The following is a 17,644-nucleotide window of genomic DNA, read 5'->3' as shown; positions in this document are numbered from 1 at the left end:
TGCTCCTTGCAATTGATAAAGATGAGACAGCTGGACAGCATCATAGAATAATTTGCCAAGAAAAAATGTCGCCGTGGTGTGAGGGTCCAAAAATTGGATATACACCAGCCAACATAATTTGGGTGAGAGTCCACTTTTGTTTAGGCCTGTGCTTTTTGTTTTATGGGATTTTTTTTTCATTTTTTATCTTTAAAAAAAGCCTAAATTGATGTGACCATTGAGCCCTAAGCTTCATGTTTGGTAACCAGGCTCTGACCCTTAAATCTGCCCCTGATTTAAGAGAGTCCTTCCAGTTTGACTTTTATTCTTCTGGTAAGGTTCTCAGCATAGGATTTAGTTCAGCCTTTCTACCTAACCATTATCCTTTAGGTGGTGTGCGGTTGTGCGAGATGTTTCAATTTTACAGTCATGCTGTAACCTTCTGAATAAATTATTTTCAAACTCTGCCCCTTGGTCATGATGGATCCTTTCAGGAAAACCAAATAAGTAATTGAAGATCATGTTTGCTGCAGGCTTGCCTGACTTGGTGGTGGTAGGGTAGGGTTGGACAAACCCAGTGAAGTGATCCACTATTACTAGGATTTATTCATATCCTCCTTTGCTTCTGGCTAGATGCAAGAAGTCCATTGATACAAGCTCAGATGGTTCTGTTGTGACTATGTTAGTGGAACTCTGGAAGGCTGGTGAGGTTTTGTGACACATGTACAGACTCTAGTGATATGATGTTCAATATCCCTCTTCATCTGTGGTCTCTTGTGAGACTGATTTTTTGCTCTACTCCTAAATGTCCAATCTCTTCGTGTAGTTCTTGATATACCCGCCTTAGGGTTTTTCAAGTGATACAGCTGATTTCATAAGTAGGTTTTCTGCTTAAGTATTCCATCTGTATCCAAATGCAACCAATGCCATTCTCACATCAGGGCAGAGATCTTACCACATCCTCCTGAGCTCTTTTGGTTGTTCAGTGTATGCCCCAAGGACTTATAATGAAGAATTTTAGCAACAGCTGGATCTTCCTTCTGAGCTGCCAAAATGTCTTCTTACAGAATAGGCGTTATGGTGGATTTAATAGCCATGGAGAGGTCTGCTGCTGCCAAAGGGTTGGTAGTAATAACTGCTAACCAAGAAGACAGCATTAACAACATCTGTTCATTTCATCATATATTTTTCCACATCAAGGGGCATTCTGGATAAAGCATCTGCAACCACATTAGATTACCCTGGACAATATCTAATTTTGACGTTAAAGTCAACTAATTCTTCAGCCTAACAGTGTGCTGTGGCATTCAGCCTGGCAGAGGGGAGGACATAGGTTAATGGGTTGTTATCCCTGTAAACTGTGAAGGATTGTGTATAGTGGAGGTAGTCACAGAATTTGTCAGTTACAGCCTGCTTCAAAGCTAGGAACTCCAGCTTTCCTGAACGAAGGTAATCATTTTTCTTAGCTGCAATTAGTGTTCTTGATCCATAACCAATGGCTCTCGGTTTACTTTCCTGGCGCTGGTATAAGACTGCACCTAATGCCTTACAGGAAGCGTCTTCCTTTTCCAGGTCCACTTTTGGTGGTGTTGTGTGTCAGATTCCAGTGGAACAGTCAACAAGTCATAGAAATGTCGTTGCTACTTGAAAAAAGTCTTGAAGTAGCTTGGATAATAGGTGAGGAAGCCTAGCAGCTTGTGAAGTTCCCTGAGGATATATGGTGGCTTATCTGCAAAATCATGAACAGCCAAAATGTCAGCTGGATCCATCTTATAACCTTCAGCAGATACCTCAATTCTCGAGTAAAGTACCTCTCTCTTAAAGAGCTCACATTTGGCAGCTTTCATCTTAATTCCATGCTTCTGTAGTTCTTACAATACGCTCCTTACATTCTCCATGTGTTCTTCAATAGTGTCACTGCGCACAAGGACAGCATCCAGGTAGGGAATGCATATCTCATCCCTAAATTCTGCAATGGGGAACACCCATTGTTTCATGTTCTCCGCTTAATTGGAATGGGACATTAGTCCGTCCTTTGCAAGGGATTTGAGTTCCATTGGCAGCTTTAAGGCCAAGCCCGTCTTCTATTTCCCATAACTCTTCAAACTTTCTAAGGTGTGTCCCTGGGAGATTATCTTCCACCCACCGACTTGAGACCATGCATACCTGTGCTCTAGTGTCCCACAGGGCTTGGCGAAACACCACATAGTGCATTTATTTCCAGCTAAATTAGCTATTCTTGTTTCCTGCTTCAGTGTAGGATGGCAAAGGTAGGCTGCTCCTGGTAGATCAGATGCAGTGCCAGCTTTGTCTCCGCTCTCTTGTGATTTTCCTGCATGACATCCTGACTGATTGTATTCATTACTGCCACATCTGAAACAGTGGTCACAAGTACTGCCTCTAGCAGCCTGCCTGCAGTCGCATGGCCTTTTCTCTGGAGCTGTCTGTCTGCCTGTCTGATCAAGCCATTATGACTTCTTTCGTCATGCAACCGGACAGCTCGTTGTAATATCTTCATTTTGGCATCCACTTTGAGTTAATCACCACTGGTCTTTAGTTCCATTATCTCATTCATTAATGAGTCACCTTGGGAGACTCCTTTCCCCTTGGGAGGAAGCGCTGCTTTACTGTATGCTGCTCTGTGTAGGGCCCTTGCACACAAGTACATGCTCCAGTCCCCAGCTTCTGCTGCTTCTCTACCTCCTCCCGTATAGCAGCATGCAGCATCTCAGTCAGGGTCTCCTCCGCAACCAGTCTGTCTTTTAAATAAAGTCACATCATGGTCTGAATATTAGAGAGAGAAGGTTGGTGAGATAATATCTTTTATTGGACCAACTTCTGTTGGTGAGAGAGACAATCATTACGCTCTTGAATGAACTCACACAGGAAAATGATAAAGGACAAAAACACCCTATCACCTACCTGTGGGTGACCACTTTTCACAAACCAGTCCCTCTATGTCTGGCCTATCAGTCCTCATCCTCAAAGGAAACCTACACAGCACTTTCAAAAGACGAACCTGTGGGGAGCTTAAATTCATAACTGCTAGACACTAAAAATCACAAACTGAACAAAGACACTGGATTTATGGCTTATTACAACAACCTGTAACCCACTAACCCCCTCTTTCTGTCCTATGACTGCAGATGTGTTAATGGGCCATTCTGCCTTGAATGGTCCCTTACAATATGTGTGCTAACTACTTATGCTAAACAATCTGTTCCACCTTGCATTTAGCTGTGATGCTGAGAGTGCCTTTGCCAGACGTGAAAAAGAGCCTGTGTGGCTCGAAAGCTCCAATAAAAGATATGACCTCACCCACCTTGTCTCTCTAATATCCTGGGACCAACACGGCTACAGCTACACTGCATACAAGTCTGAATATTGGCATTTTGCTGTCCTGCCAGGACTGACTGGAGGAACAGGTTTTGTACAAGGACACGCTCATATCTTAGGTCAGAATCAGCTTCTTTATGAGCAAAAAGAAAAGGAGTACTTGTGGCACCTTAGAGACTAACTGTAGCTCACGAAAGCTTATGCTCAAATAAATTGGTTAGTCTCTAAGGTGCCACAAGTCCTCCTTTTCTTTTTGCAAATACAGACTAACACAGCTGCTACTCTGAAACTTTCTTTATGAGGCAAAAAGTACTCTCTGTCTCAAATCAAGTGACCGGGCTAGGAAATCCTGAGCTGGCTCTTGGGAACTGCAGGTAAAGTTCAGTTGCATCTTTTTCCTGTAATAGGACTTTAAGATGTACCTCCGTTTTTGGCAGACTCAGATTCATTTTCCCTCCAAGTAGCCCCTGAGCCTCAGCCCAAGGCAAACTGCCCTGATCACAGCTTCCATGATCTCTGCTTCAGTGTACCCCTTGGGAATCCCACTTTCAGATGCAATCTTAGGACCCGAACCTACAAGATGCTGAGTGCTGGGATGTGAAGTCATTAGCAAAGAAGGGGGCTCAGCACCGTGCAGGACTGCGCCCTCTTTTTGGTTGAGTTTACCGTCAATGAAATCCCCGAAGCAGCGTGCTCCCAGGGCTGTTGTGGAGGAATACATACCTTGGCGTCTGTGCTTCCATTAGTTACTGCTGTTTTTTATTACCATAGAATGTAAGAGAAACAGTCATGGGCCAGGGCCCTGTTGCCGGCACCCAGTGCCAGAGGCAAACAACAGCAGGGGTTCGTTGCCCGGTGTGCGCCACCCAATAAACACAACGGGGTGGAGAAGCAAAAAAAGTTTATTTGCAGCTGCAAACAAGGTACAGGGAGAACAGAATCTCAAATCCTGCACCCCAGAGCAGGTCATTACACACACTTTTATATTTTGTTCTGCTACTGCACCACACATCAGCCAATTAAAACTTTGCACAAATACTCTGCCTTCCTTATATGATTACAACAATATTTATTTCCTGCAACCTCTAACAAGCAACTTAAACAACCAGCACATCCTGTCTGGCCTTTTAGCTGTCTCTCCTGTTACCTTTAACTTGGCGTCAGCAAACCTTACACTATGAGGCATTATCTGCGGCTGCAACATTGTTTTAAGAGCAAAAGAGCTTACTCAAACCAGCCAGGCCTGAATTCTATTAAGGGGGGTTAAGAAGAAGCCCTTAGGCCTTCAGCAGGGAGACCTCCTCAACCCTTATGGCCTTCCATCCCCTCGACTTAACTAGTGGCCGTGCCCTGGGGTCTCCAACAGCCCCATTGTCTAGGTCCTGTACAAACCCAGAACAAAAACATATCCCTGCCCCAAGGAGCTTCCAATCTCAGCATAAGACAAGAGACAACAGATGGATATAGACCGATGGGGGAGTACAAGGAAACAATGAAGCAATAGGGTCAGCATGACAGGCAGTGCTCTCTGCGCACCAGTGGCCGGACCATTGTCCAGTTTTTTGAAGGCTTCATGGCAGAGGAGAGTTTTGAGATGGGATTTGAAGGAGGACAGTGGAGGCAGCTTTGTGGATGTTTATGGGGAGCTCTTTCCAGGGGCGGTACTGCTACCCTTCCTTCTGCGCTGCTGCCTGCAGAGCTGGGCCCTCGGTCAGCAGCCGCCGCTCTCTGGCCGCCCAGCTCGGAAGGCAGCAGCGTGGAAGGAAGGATGGCATGGTATGGTATTACCACCCTTACTTCTGGGCTGCTGCTGGCGGGGCGCGACCTGCAGAGCCAGGTGTCCCGCTAGCAGCTGCCGCTCTCCAGCCGCCGAGATCTGAAAGCAGCGCAGAAGTAAGGGTGGTAATACTGAGACCCCGCTAAAATAACCCTGTGACCCCCTATAACTCCCTTCTGGGTCAGGACTCCCCTGTTTGAGAAACGCTGGTCTCCCCTGTGAAATCTGTATCGTACAGGGTAAAAGCACACAAAAGACCAGATTTTAGGACTCCCCTGTTTGAGAAACGCTGGTCTCCCCTGTGAAATCTGTATCGTACAGGGTAAAAGCATACAAAAGACCAGATTTCATGGTCCGTGACGCTTTTTTCTTGGCCGCAAATTTGGTAGGGCCCTATTGAGACCCAAGACGATGAGAGCTTGGACAAGAGTTTTGGCTGTGTGGATGGAGTCAAAAGGCTGTATTCTAGAGATGTGAGGCAGAAAGAATTGGCATGATTGAGACGTAGCCTGGATGTGAGGATCTAGAGAGAGGCCCAAGGGGAAGATGATGCCCAGGTTACAGACCTGAGTGACAAGTAGAAAGTTGGTGGTGTGGTGTCCCCAGCGATTGAGAGAAAGGGCATGGCGCAGAGGGCTTGGGGGAAGATTAGTCAGATCCACTCCCCCCCTGGACATTGTGAGCCACCGTTTTAGGTTCTGCAGGTGACCTTTGACCTAGAGCATCCCAGGTAAAGAGGAAAGCCTCACGATGAGCTTCCCCCATGGAAAAACTAAAGCCCTGGGGGGTGAGGGGGTAGGTAACTTAACACGTACTGTGTTTTAGTTGTGTTGAGAAATGCAGCTGGTTTCCCATCCAACAGTTGAAAGCAGAACAGGTCACGGCCACCAGATCCCTTTCCTTTGATGCGCAGTGCTTTGCTGATCTACTGTCCGATGGAAATGGTTCAACAACTGAGTAAGAAAGCCAGTTTGATCCACATTTTGGTCTTTTTCAAGCCAGAGATCATTATCAGCTTCCCTGGAGCCTGAAAGCCAGACCTCGGAGTGGAGTGCTGCACGGAGGGGTATAGACAGAGGTAGTGACCCAGGTCTAGGGTGACCATATTTCCCAAAGGGAAAACGAGACATGGCGTGGGGTTAGCCCAAGGCCCCCATCTTCTGGCATTGTTGCTCGCCCCAGCCCTGCCTACCCCTGCCCAAGTCTGCCACCCCCCCCCCGAAGCGAGGCTGGCATCAGAGCTAACCCCCCACCCCCACATGTTCCTCTGCGCCCTAAGTGATCTAAGTTGCGACGGCTGGGACAGGGTTTAAAAAAGGGACTGTCCCGGCCAAAACAAGCTACATGGCATGGGCGGCGGGTATCATAGCCTGGGGGAGGCTGAGCCTCCCCAAACAGACAGGTGTGGGCCCGCCCGCACTCCACCCCCAGTTCCCCTCCTTCTTCCCACTCTGCTGGTGGCTCTTCCCCTGTGCCATGGCGCCAGCTGGGGCGGCGCTGCCCGGAGCTCCGGGGCTGGGGAGACTGGGGCCGTGCTGCCCGGCGCTCTGGGGTTGGGGGGCTGGGGGCGCTGGCAAGGACCAGCGACTGCAGTGATCTGGGGCAGGGGGGGCAGAAGGCGCGGGGCCTTGGGCAGAATGAGCAGGGCTGGAGGCTAGCCTCCTCAAGCCAGCGGTTCACCCGCCGCCCATGCTGCAGGGTCACCCACCCAGGTCTGTAATAGCAGGGGGTGGTGTAAGTCAGGACTGAGACACATCGGCAGAGCGGTGTGGGTGCTCTACACTGCAATAGCAGGGGAACTGCGGGTCAGGATTGAGATGCATTGGCAGAGCAGCTGCGGGAGCCCAGGGCTGGAAAAGCAGCGAATTCTGTAAATCAGGATTTGACTAGGTTCTGCTTCCCACGGCAGGTGACCCGGGCTTCACTCGGGGTCGTGAGCCCCTTATTTTCTCTGAGCAGCAGATTGACTCACATGTCCATTAAACACTGCTGCGTCTTTGTTTTCTCTGCTTTCGTTTCCTTGGGGACACATTTTCCCAATAATATTTAAAAATCCCTAAATGTCTCATTGACTAAAAAAGGAAGCCACTCTGAAACTGACATGCAGAGGCTGTTCTTTCATACGGGTGTACCCAAGAGGCCAGAAAAGCTTCCTAGAAGCCTTTATAAAAATGAGTTGTGGCACCATACGCCCAGGGAATTTACATAGCGTAGCATTTACTCTGCACCTATTGAGCAAGTCTGTGTTTAGGCATTTCAGTGTTTGGAGACGCGTTACCAGATGCCAGGTGGTGTCATCAGAACAGAGAAACTGCTCCACTGAAGCAGACAAATGGTCCCTGATGCAGTCAGTGGCAGTGCCAGGTAATTCAAAGAAAGCTGTAAACTTGCCTTGTAATACACCTGTGGTAATCCATAGTACTGTGCATCAAGGGAGCAATTTCTTCCTGACCCCAGCTGGGGATCAGCATATGCCCTGAAGCATGAGGTTTGATAGCCCTTTTATCCCAGCTAGTGCAGCTCAGGCTGCTGATCTTATCCATATAAATGTCTAATCCCCCCAGAGGTTTGTTTGTTTTTAAACTTACTAAGCTATTTTCCACAGAGTATTACTGAGGCATCAGTCAGTAGCATGGCACATTATGGTCCTTGGAGTTGATAAAATGAGAACTCTGATGGAATAAAATTTCCGGCATCCTTAATCTACACTGGGAGGCTTTTGCTGGGGCTGTGTGTTATTCACTATAAGCTCAGCTAGAAAGAGCAGCATGCATTGGGAGGAGACACACTGTTAATAAATATAAAGGCACACCCAATCTAGGGTAAGGCAATAAACAGCACAGCCTAGGGATGGCTGTCTGGAAAGCAGCAAGTTCGAGAAAGACCTCAGGGGGGATAGAACGCTGGGTGCGTAGTGAATTAAAATTGCTACCATCACATGTGTATTCATGGAGTCTGTCCAGTTCCTTGTATAACTGGGCCCCACACTGGCAGCAGAGAGGCCAAGAACTGAGTGGTCCAAGGAGACCAAACAGCTCTCTCGCCCATAGAAGCTAACCCACCCAGGCCAAGGTTGAGGTTCATTTTCAAGGGTTAGCCTTGGTTAAATCTCCTGTGGCCTGTGCTGGGGATAAGGACTTGGCTCTCCAGATGTTGTTGATCTGGCCTCTTCCACCAGCCCCTAAGATACTGAGCATTACTCTGGGGAAATGGACTCGCTATAAGAATATGCACCATGGAGACCCATAATGCAAACGCTGTTCTGCAGACTCCGGCTTTTGCACTGAGACAGGTTCCTAGCACAAATCTCAGGAGCCAGAGCTACCTTACTGTGCTGGGATTCAACTTATCTTCCTTTCACTTCAGGTATGAATGTGTTGGAGAGTTCTCCGTATGAGCCATTCATCAGGGGCTTTGACTACGTCCGGCTGGCATCCATCACCGCAGGTAGGTGAGCCGGAGCGCATTCTCCTACTTGTTGGCCCAAAGCAGGGTGCTCATTGGGAGCAATGCAATCCAGATCTGTGAGGGCCGGAATGACTAGGCCTCTCGCTGCCCCACCGCCATCTGTCGCGCTGCACGGCTCCCTCTAGCATTGTCTGTGCCGAGCATTTCCATGCTAAGCTGTTTAGACAAGAGCACGTCTTCAGGAGAGGCACTTTATATGTTTGGACCAGGGCCATAAAGAGCGAGGGACCAGGGCAGAGTTAGGCAAGGTCTGGATAGGCAGCCTCTGAAGCTCCCCCAGCTGAGGTAGAAAACACCATGACTCTGGGAGAAGAGCTCTGGCCAGAAGAATCCTGCTCTCCTGGTGCCCATCCCCTTCTGGGCAGAGCCGGCTGGCTGGATTTTTAAAAGAGATCAGCAGCCATTGGCCCCATTCAGAGGCCTCAGTGGAAGCAGACTTCTTTGGTAAATCTGGCCCCATGCCTTCCTGATGGGGCAATGGGGTCCAGGTACAGCTTGGGGCAGGGGCACCAAAACGGGGGGGGGGGGGTCTGGCCCCATTACTTTTAAAAGTGGGGGAGCTATGGGTTGGACTAGTTGAACAGGGGGTTGGACTAGGTGAACTCCTGAGGTCCCTTCCAACCCTGATATTCTATGATTCTATGCCCTCCCACCTTTTACTGGCCATAAGGATGAGCGATGGGGGGGAGTGGCAGAGGGGAGCGGGGCCTCAGGTGAAGGGGGGGCTGTGATGGGTTTCCCCTTACCCGGGGTTCCATTCGGAACTGGGGTACCTCTGAGTCGGTCTGACCCACCAGTCTGGGCTCCGTTTTCACTGCACTGCTGTGCAACCTGCCAAGCCCTCCCCCAGGCTTCAGACTGCACTTTACCAGCACACATACAGGTAGGGACATACCCAGCTGCAGCTACACATGGATGCTGAGATCAGCTCTGCATGGCTAGGCTCAGCTAAGGAACTGCCCAGTTACTCAAGTGCATACCTGCCCCCATTGAGGGTAAACCGCAAAATTGTACCATCTTGAGCTGCACAGAGATTTGTACAGCGTAAACTCATGAAATTGGCCCCCTCCCTCAGTGTGGAGGAATATATGCAATAGCTTTCTGCCCCCTCCCACCCAGGTATGAATTCCACACACTGGTTTTAGACAAAACAAAACAAGTTTATTAACTACAAAAGATAGATGTTAAGTGATTATAAGGGGTAGCAAACAGATCAAAGCAGATTACCTAGCAAATAAACAAAACACAATCAAAGCTTAATATACTAAATAAATTGGTTATAAGTAACAAATTATCACCCTAAATGTTGTTTTATGCAGATTGCAGAGATTCTTGAGGGAAAGCTACACTTGCTTGCAGTTTAAAACTCCAGTTATTCCTTTCACAGGCTAGAAAACTCTCTCGCCTGGGTTCAGCCCTTCTCCCCTAGTTCAGTCTTTTGTTTCTTAGGTGTTTCCAGCAGTCTTCTTTCTTGGGCGGGGAGACAGTGAAGAACGAACCACAATGATGTCACTCCCCTGCCTTAAATAGCTTTGGCATATGGTGGGAACCCTTCATCTCCCAGTTAGATTCCCATGCCTGGTCAGTGGAAAAACACTAATATTATGTTGGAGTCCAGTACCAGGTGACTTGGTCACATGTCTCTGTAGGGCCATAGCAGTCATAAGTCGGAGGCTGTTCTTAATGTCCTCAGGAAGGCTGTCTGGTTTCAATGACTCACCAAAGATGTTTTTTGTCTTGATGTAGCATCCTAAATTTAGCAAGAGACTTGGCTTCTTCTTCCATAAAGTCTTCTCTAATTGGCATAAAGTCCCTCCTGCTTTGAGTCTCAAGTTGGCAGAGATGAAAAAGTTTGTCTTCAAATTCTTTTTCTTTGCAGCCAGGAGGAATTTCACTTTCTCTCTTTTATCACATAAGGAGATTCATGAGGTCTCCGATGAATTGCCTGATCACTCCTAGCAGGGATTCTCCTGTGAAAAGGGGATCATCTTCCATGCTCAAATCAAGTAGTTTAACAGTGAAATCAGAAAGATGTGGATATTCTTTCCCCCTCACCAATCTCTAATATTTGCAGATAATGTGATTTTTATCTGGTGGCACCTTAAAGACTAACAGATTTATTTGGGCATAAGCTTTCGTGGGTAAAAAACCACCTCTTCAGATGCATGGAGTGAAAATTACAGATGCAGGTATTATATACTGACACATGAAGAGAAGGGAGTTACCTCACAAGTGGAGAACCAGTGTTGACAGGGCCAATTCAATCAGGGTGGATATAGTCCACTCCCAATAATAGATGAGAAGGTATCAACTCCAGGAGAGGCAAAGCTGCTTTTGTAGTGAGCCAACCACTCCCAGTCCCTATTCAAGCCCAAATTAATGGTTCTGCAGTTTCTCACCAGACTCCTTGTTGTTTTTGTGGATACAGACTAACACAGCTACCCCCGATACTTGATTTTTATCTGGTTTCCGAGGTCTCTCCTTTCCTTTCTGAGACAGTGTTACTCCCAAGTAACCACAGTATTAGTTTTTTGAAGCATTCTCCTTCATGGCTTTGTGCAGGTGTTGACCCTCCTCACTGGAGTAACAGCGTTGCTTTGTGCACTCTCCTATCCAGATTGCTATTCACTGAGACATTCCTATGCTTGAGATTCTGCTCTTTGCTTGCACTGGTGTACTTCAAGGGTGGTTTTGCTGAGGCCAATGGAGTTCCACCCTTTAGAAGTGAGTAGAGATAGGCCTTGGATGTCGTCTGAGGAGGTGGCGGAGTGGTCTTTCCCTTCTCTGCTCATACGTGATACAGGGTGGCCCCTTCCCCAGCTTCCGGGGTGGGAGCACGTCATAAAGCCTGAGCCTCCTCCACTGTCAAATGCTGGAGTATGCAGCGCCCCAGAAGCCTTCCCTAGCAACTGTGCAGCAGGGATTATGGGATGTCCAATCGAGGATATGGTTGTCATGGAATCCCAGTAGGCATCCTAAACTGTCAATGAGCTGTGGAGACACAGCTGCCAGCTGGTTCATCCCACCGGGCCTGGATCATGGCACTTTCGTAGGGCTGGGTGTTGGTTAGGGGTAAGCTCGCTGACGGTGCTGTACTCGTCCAGTTGAATAGAGAACTGGCCTGATGTCACTATCAGACCGTACAGTGTAACGACAACCAGGTGTGGAGAGATGGTGTAGGGTAGTAGTTAGAACAGGAGACTGGCTGGGTGTCAGGATTCCTGGGGTCTGCTCGCAGCTCTGCCACAGACTGTGTGACCTGGGGCATTTCACCTCTGTACCTCTAAAAGTGGGGAGTAATGGGCGCATCCCGTCCACTATCCTGGCCAGTATCCAAAGCTAAAGCTGGCAGAAAAATAATCCAGACAGGCAGAAAGAATTCCTTCCTGGCCCCTGGGGTGGTGATTTGACACTGTTGCATGGGGTTAGATGAACTTAGCTTAGGTTGTTTAGCTACGGATGTTATCGCTGCTCATGAAGTTCTCCAGCCTCTCTTTAAATCCAGCTCCACTCTTTGACCCTCTGGCCTTTGGAAGCTGCAAATCCCACAGTCTGGCTCCCTGCTGCGTGGAGAAATATCTCTCTGTATTGACCTGCCCCTGACCTCACCAAGCAGCCCCCTTGCTCTCGGACGGGACAAGGAGGGCAGGGAAGGAACAGATTCTTTCTGTAACTGATCTGCACTCAAATTCCCGCAAACTCTCCACCTTTCAAGGCTACCCTCTGCTGGCTTCTTCCCACGCTACCATACATCTCAACCTCCCGCTCCTCGTTCTGCCAGCATGGCAGCCTCTTTTGCTCACTCGTCCCTGTTCTCCCCCAAACCAACATCTCCCTTGCTGCCCCGCAAGGGTGGGAACCAACTTACACAGCCACGACCCTGTCCTCCGTCAGAACCTTTCTCAAAGTCGTCCCAGCTGCGACGCCATCCTCCGGCTAATGGCTGTGCAGGTGGCCTATTACCAAGCCACCCGTCTCTCTTGTGCTCTTCTCTTATGAAAGACTCTGATACCTCTAATTTGTGCACTTTGCTGTGAAGCTATGTGACCTTGTGGGCTTGTCTCTGTCAGGCTCCCACCTCTCCCACCCCTGTTGTGTTCTGCAGACCCCTGTTGGGTCTTGACCCTATTTAGATTGTGAGGGCCTTGGGCAGGGACTGTCTTTCATGGTGCGCTTTTTACAGCCGGTGGGAGAGGAAGGATGGTTGAGCAGTTAGGATGCTAGCTTGGGAGTCAGGAGATGCGGGCACAGATCTCTTCTCTGCCACAGACTTCCTGGGTGACCCTGGGCAAGTCACTATGTCTTTCTGTGCCTCAGTTTTCCATCTATACAATGGGAATAATAGTGCTGCCCTGCCTCACAGGGGTGTGATAAGGATTAATCTATTGAACAGTGGGGAGGTGCTCAGATATGAGGGTGTCTAAGGACCTTACACCCAGTACAGTGAGGCTCTAATTCTGAATGGGTCCTTTCAGTGCTACTGTGCCACAAACACGTGCTTTGCTAGTCTCCACAAACTCCAGCCCTGTGCGTTACTCCCAGTGAGGGCACAATAGTCTGAAATAGCGTTATTAGCACAGAGTCACAGGGAACTGGAGCTTTCGTTAAGCCCGTCACAGAAATAAGGGCCAGTCATGATGGTGTGGGGGGTGGAATCCTGGCCTCACTGAAGTCCATGGCAAAAGATTTCATCCAGCTTGAGCTGCCCTTTGGGGAAATGATACCAGTCACGCCCCCATTGTGCCTCGCAATGCACTGTAACAGGCCTGCCCACCTAAATGTATACGCCTCTCACAGCCCTGGCCAGTCCTGGGAGACCCACCCCATCCCAGGGGCTCAGCCCACCCTTCGGAAATACTGGCTTACCCAAATGGAGTGTTTGCACTTGTCTTTAGTGGTAGTAGGTTCTGGATGAGGAATTGCCAGCCTGAATCAGCCCTAATGTCCATCTAATCCAGTATCCCACCTCCACAGTGGCCAAATGCTTCCGAGGAAGGGGCAGGAAACAGCACTCTTTGTAAAGAACTCCTCTGCATCCTGCTGCGTGCTGTTCCTCAGATACCCACCGCTGGCATCATCTATAGCCCTCTGACATTCACGGGCATCTTCAGTGCTCACGGGCTCAGGCCCCACCGTGCCCTAGTCCGCCTCACAGCACTTCTGGCAGGGGCAGAGTTCATCAAATCACTTGGAAAGCAGTTGGACATGCTCTCTTGAAAGGCGCCACAGAGTAAAGTGTTGTGACAAACAATCTTAAGGAGGTCACTTTTTCACCAGTTTACAATATTTGCAGACAGCCTTCATTTGTCCTTTTGGGGCGTGTGGCGTGGCTTGGGGTGCAGCTTAGGCCAGGATGCCTGGGTTCCACTCCCACCTCTGCCAGCCACTGATTCGCTATATGACTTGTTTCCTCTCCCTGTGCCTGGGTGCCCCTCCTCTGTAATCTGAGGGTGGGGGGCAGTTGTTCTTCTCCATCTCGCAGGGGAGTTGTGAGGCTTACTTCATGTTTGCAACAGGCTTTGAGATCCTGGAACAGGGCAAAGATTTAGACTTGTGGGGTTCTGGGGGAGCGAAATTTCCCGAGCGGTCTGTGGTGCGACGCGCATGATTTTGCAGAAGCCTGGCATGTGTGCGTAGCCATGACATGTTGCACCAATAGGCAGAGCTGGCAATGCCAGGAAAGGTACTGCCAGCAGGGGTGTGGGGAGCTGGCTCTGCCAGGTCCAGGATAGTCAGAGGGGCCAAGCATCTGGCACTGCCAGGTCAGGGATAATCAACGGGGGCTAGCTGGGGAAGAGCTGGAATTCACATATCAGGGATAGCCTGCAGGGGCTGGGGGAGGGGAGCATGGGGGCTGGCACTGCCAAGTCTGGGATAGCCAGCAGTCCATCCCCCGCCTGCTGCCTGACTGGCGCTTTCTCACCCATCTCCTCTCTGGCAGCAGCCCTGCCTCCCTAGCCGGAGCCACTCCTTCCCCCTCCGGAGGTGACAGCTTCTTCCACTGCCAGCTCAAGATCGGAGTGAGGGGGACAGGCTGAGTGGGGATGAGGGCTCTCAGCACAGCTGGGGAGGTGATATTTGCTTCAATCCACAGTCTTAACCTGGCCCGTACCTGGCCTGTGACCAGAAACTCCCCCTCCTTCCTGGAACAGCGCCCCCCACTGCACGTGCTAGGCGAGCTAGTTTTTTAACAGCCTCGTCAGGGCTAAATTATTAACCGCAGGGTGAATCCCAGCTCCTCTTGCTCCCCGGGCTCTGGGTTAACCAGGGGGCAGCCCCGCTGTCCGCCGAGGGCTGGAGGCCCCTCGGGGGCTGGTGTTGCGAAGGCCACCGCTAAGCTTTGTTGGGGTCTCCCGGCCATGCAGGTTCCGAGAACGAGGTGACGCAGGTGAACCGCTGTCTGGATGCTGCCAAGGCCTGCAACGTGGATGAGATGTGCCAGAGGCTGAGGACGGAGTACGTCTCCTTCTGCATCCGGCGCCTGGCCCGGGCCGACGCCTGCAACCGCTCCAAGTGCCACAAGGCCCTGCGCAAGTTCTTCGACCGCGTGCCCCCTGAGTACACGCACGAGCTGCTCTTCTGCCCCTGCGACGACACAGCCTGCGCCGAGCGCCGCCGGCAGACCATTGTCCCGGCCTGCTCCTACGAGTCCAAGGAGAAGCCCAACTGCCTGACCCCCCTGGATTCCTGCCGGGAGAACTACGTCTGCAGGTAACACTCGCGCAGCACAGTGGGGCCCGCCCCATGGAGGGCCTGGTCCAACCCACTGAAGCCTGAGGGGAGTCCTTCCAGTGACTCCATTGTGGAAGCAGGCCCTAAAGTGAGACCCTCTGCTCCGGGGGCTAAAGCAAAGGGTTGGCTAGGAGGAGCCCAGGGTCAAACGTAGGGTGAGATGCTCATGGTGCATTCTTGAGGCAAATCGCTTGGATTGTCCCCCTTTTGCCTCAGGGATGTATGGTAGCTGGAAAGCTGGGAGGTAAAGCTAATGTCAGGCTGTATTAATTGCATCTGTTGTCTCAAGGATCCCAAAGCAATTTACAAGCGCTCCCGGCTAAGCCTCTCAGCAGGCATTTGACCTTTGTTACCGCTAAGGGGTAAACTAAGGAACAAAGAGGTCCAGCACTTGCCCGAGGTTATGCAGTGAATCAGGGAGCAGTGCCCAACCCTGCTGACTGCAAGGTGCATGTCTACCCACTAGGCAACACCACCTCTCTGTGTAGGGAAACAGGAAGGAAGAGCCTCACTAGGAACCAGATGCTGAGCTCCTGTGCGTGACCAGGAGGGATAATGGGGAGGGGTGCACACTGTACCCATCACTAGCAAATGGGGTGGGGGCCCTCAGGAACTGTGGCAGACTGCAGGGCCATTCAGTGGCTTGCCTATATCTCCAGCCCCGCCTTTAACCCTAGCAGCATCAGCAAGGGAGACAGCGCCTGGTCACAGAAAATGGCTCTTGACTGAGACGCCCTTGGCAGGATTGGACTCGGTCTCAAGGCGTCTGTTTATAGACCTGCTAAGAGAAGTCAGAGCCGGAACTCGCGTGTTGTTCTCGCTGGTGCTGTTATGAAGAATGGGAAATAACTGCTAAGGGTGGGCAGGGTGTGTGTGTGTGTGAGAGAGAGAGAGAGAGAGAAACTACTGAGTTTTCCTGGGCCAAAAATAATTTGTGAGGGGTTGGTTTTGGTCCCTTTGTCATTTCTCTCCAGAGACCTCTATTAAAAGCCACAAAGCTTCAGAAGAGTTTCGCTGGAAAGGCCACGATGCACGATGTGTGCCAGGCTTTCCATAGCTGCCTTCTTTCAAGGAGGTTTATCCCTGCTCCAAGATGCCTTCCCCAGCTCTTTGGTGGAGTTGCTGCTTTTATGTGTCTACGCTGCAGTCCTGGAGTGCGATCAAAGCTTGAGTAGACATCCCTGAGCTACCTTGAATCTAGCTAGCCAGGGAAGCTGAAGCAGCATGAGTTTCAGCATGGATTAGCTGCCCAAGTAATTACTTAGTAATTACTTAATTGCACAAGCTTGAACAGTGTGATACAGCGTGGCCAGAAGGCAGCAGGAGAGTGATATAGGAGAGATATGTAAATCCCAGGATGAGGAGAAGCCTTATTCCCTGTAGAGGGAAGAAAGGTTTCTATAGATTAATTAAAAGCACCTGAAGCTAATTAGAGCACTTGGAAGCCAGTCACCTGATAAAACCCCCCTGCTTCAATCAACTGGGGGAAGGAGTTGGAGCAGTGCTGTGGCTGGCTAGAAGACAGACCCTAGGTAGAGAGACACCTGGCTTGTGCAGAGGGAAGGCAGGAAGCCCCACAAGCTGAAGGGCAGGAGAGGGAAGTAGCCCAGGGGAAGGAAGCACTAGTTCAAGTGATTTACCACTATCCCTAGGGCCCCAGGGCTGGGACCGGAGTAGAGGGAGGGCCTGGGTCCCTCCCTCTCCACTACCCTTCTCTGCGTTACTAGTGGGACAGTAAATACCCTAGTTCAGGGGCAGGAAACTGTGCCCTGAAAGTCCTCTTTCCCCCCCCCCGCCCCCGAAGAGGAAGTGTGGGACCCATCGTAATCGTACCGGCAATTTGCCACAACAGTCAGAGTTGAAGTCCATGTTGTTGTTTTACTGTTCTGGGACCTGGGCTAGCTGGGTTAAGCTAGCTCGGGGATGTCTTCATGAGCTGCAATCACACCCTGTGGAGGGCAAAGAGGTGCGCGCACGGCAGCCCGAGCTTTTTCAGAACGGGGACCAACTTCTGTCCCCTCATTCAGAGTTGCCAACTCCTGCGATTTTGTTGCTTGTGTTGTGCTACTTGGTGGTGGTTTTTGGACAGCCCCATCTGCTGGAATCCAAAGCTTGCGTGAGACTCTCACTTTTATTCATGAACGCTAAGTCTCCAGCCTTCATGACTGCAAAGAAAAGCTTGAAAATAAGTGTACTCCGAAGGCCCCCCAAATTAGAAGGCAAATAAAATGAACACGATGTTGTTATTTGCGCTGGAAGGGGATTTTAGTGGGGTTAGTTGTGTACTTAATGGGGAACCCTACCCACCATGTAACGGTGTGGCCCAATTTCTGTAACCCTCTCCCCCCCCAC

At 50.2% G+C, this 17,644-nt stretch overlaps 1 protein-coding gene across 2 annotated transcripts in view; it reads left to right on the top strand.

Annotated features, from left to right (window-relative positions):
• Positions 1 to 17,644, top strand: part of GFRA4 (GDNF family receptor alpha 4) — a 130,987-nt gene that overhangs the window by 93,024 nt on the left and 20,319 nt on the right. For both annotated transcript variants that reach the window (XM_084626537.1, XM_084626538.1), the window contains exons 3-4: positions 8,459 to 8,539; positions 14,926 to 15,271. In XM_084626537.1, the coding sequence (XP_084482663.1) occupies positions 8,459 to 8,539; positions 14,926 to 15,271 (427 nt within the window). The remainder of the gene's footprint in view (positions 1 to 8,458; positions 8,540 to 14,925; positions 15,272 to 17,644) is intronic.

The sequence above is a fragment of the Lepidochelys olivacea genome, assembly GCF_965140295.1.
Source record: "Lepidochelys olivacea isolate rLepOli2 genome assembly, chromosome: 4".
Taxonomy (NCBI): domain Eukaryota; kingdom Metazoa; phylum Chordata; order Testudines; family Cheloniidae; genus Lepidochelys; species Lepidochelys olivacea.
Note: the sequence above shows the minus strand (reverse complement) of the source record. Positions and strands in the feature narration are given on the sequence as shown.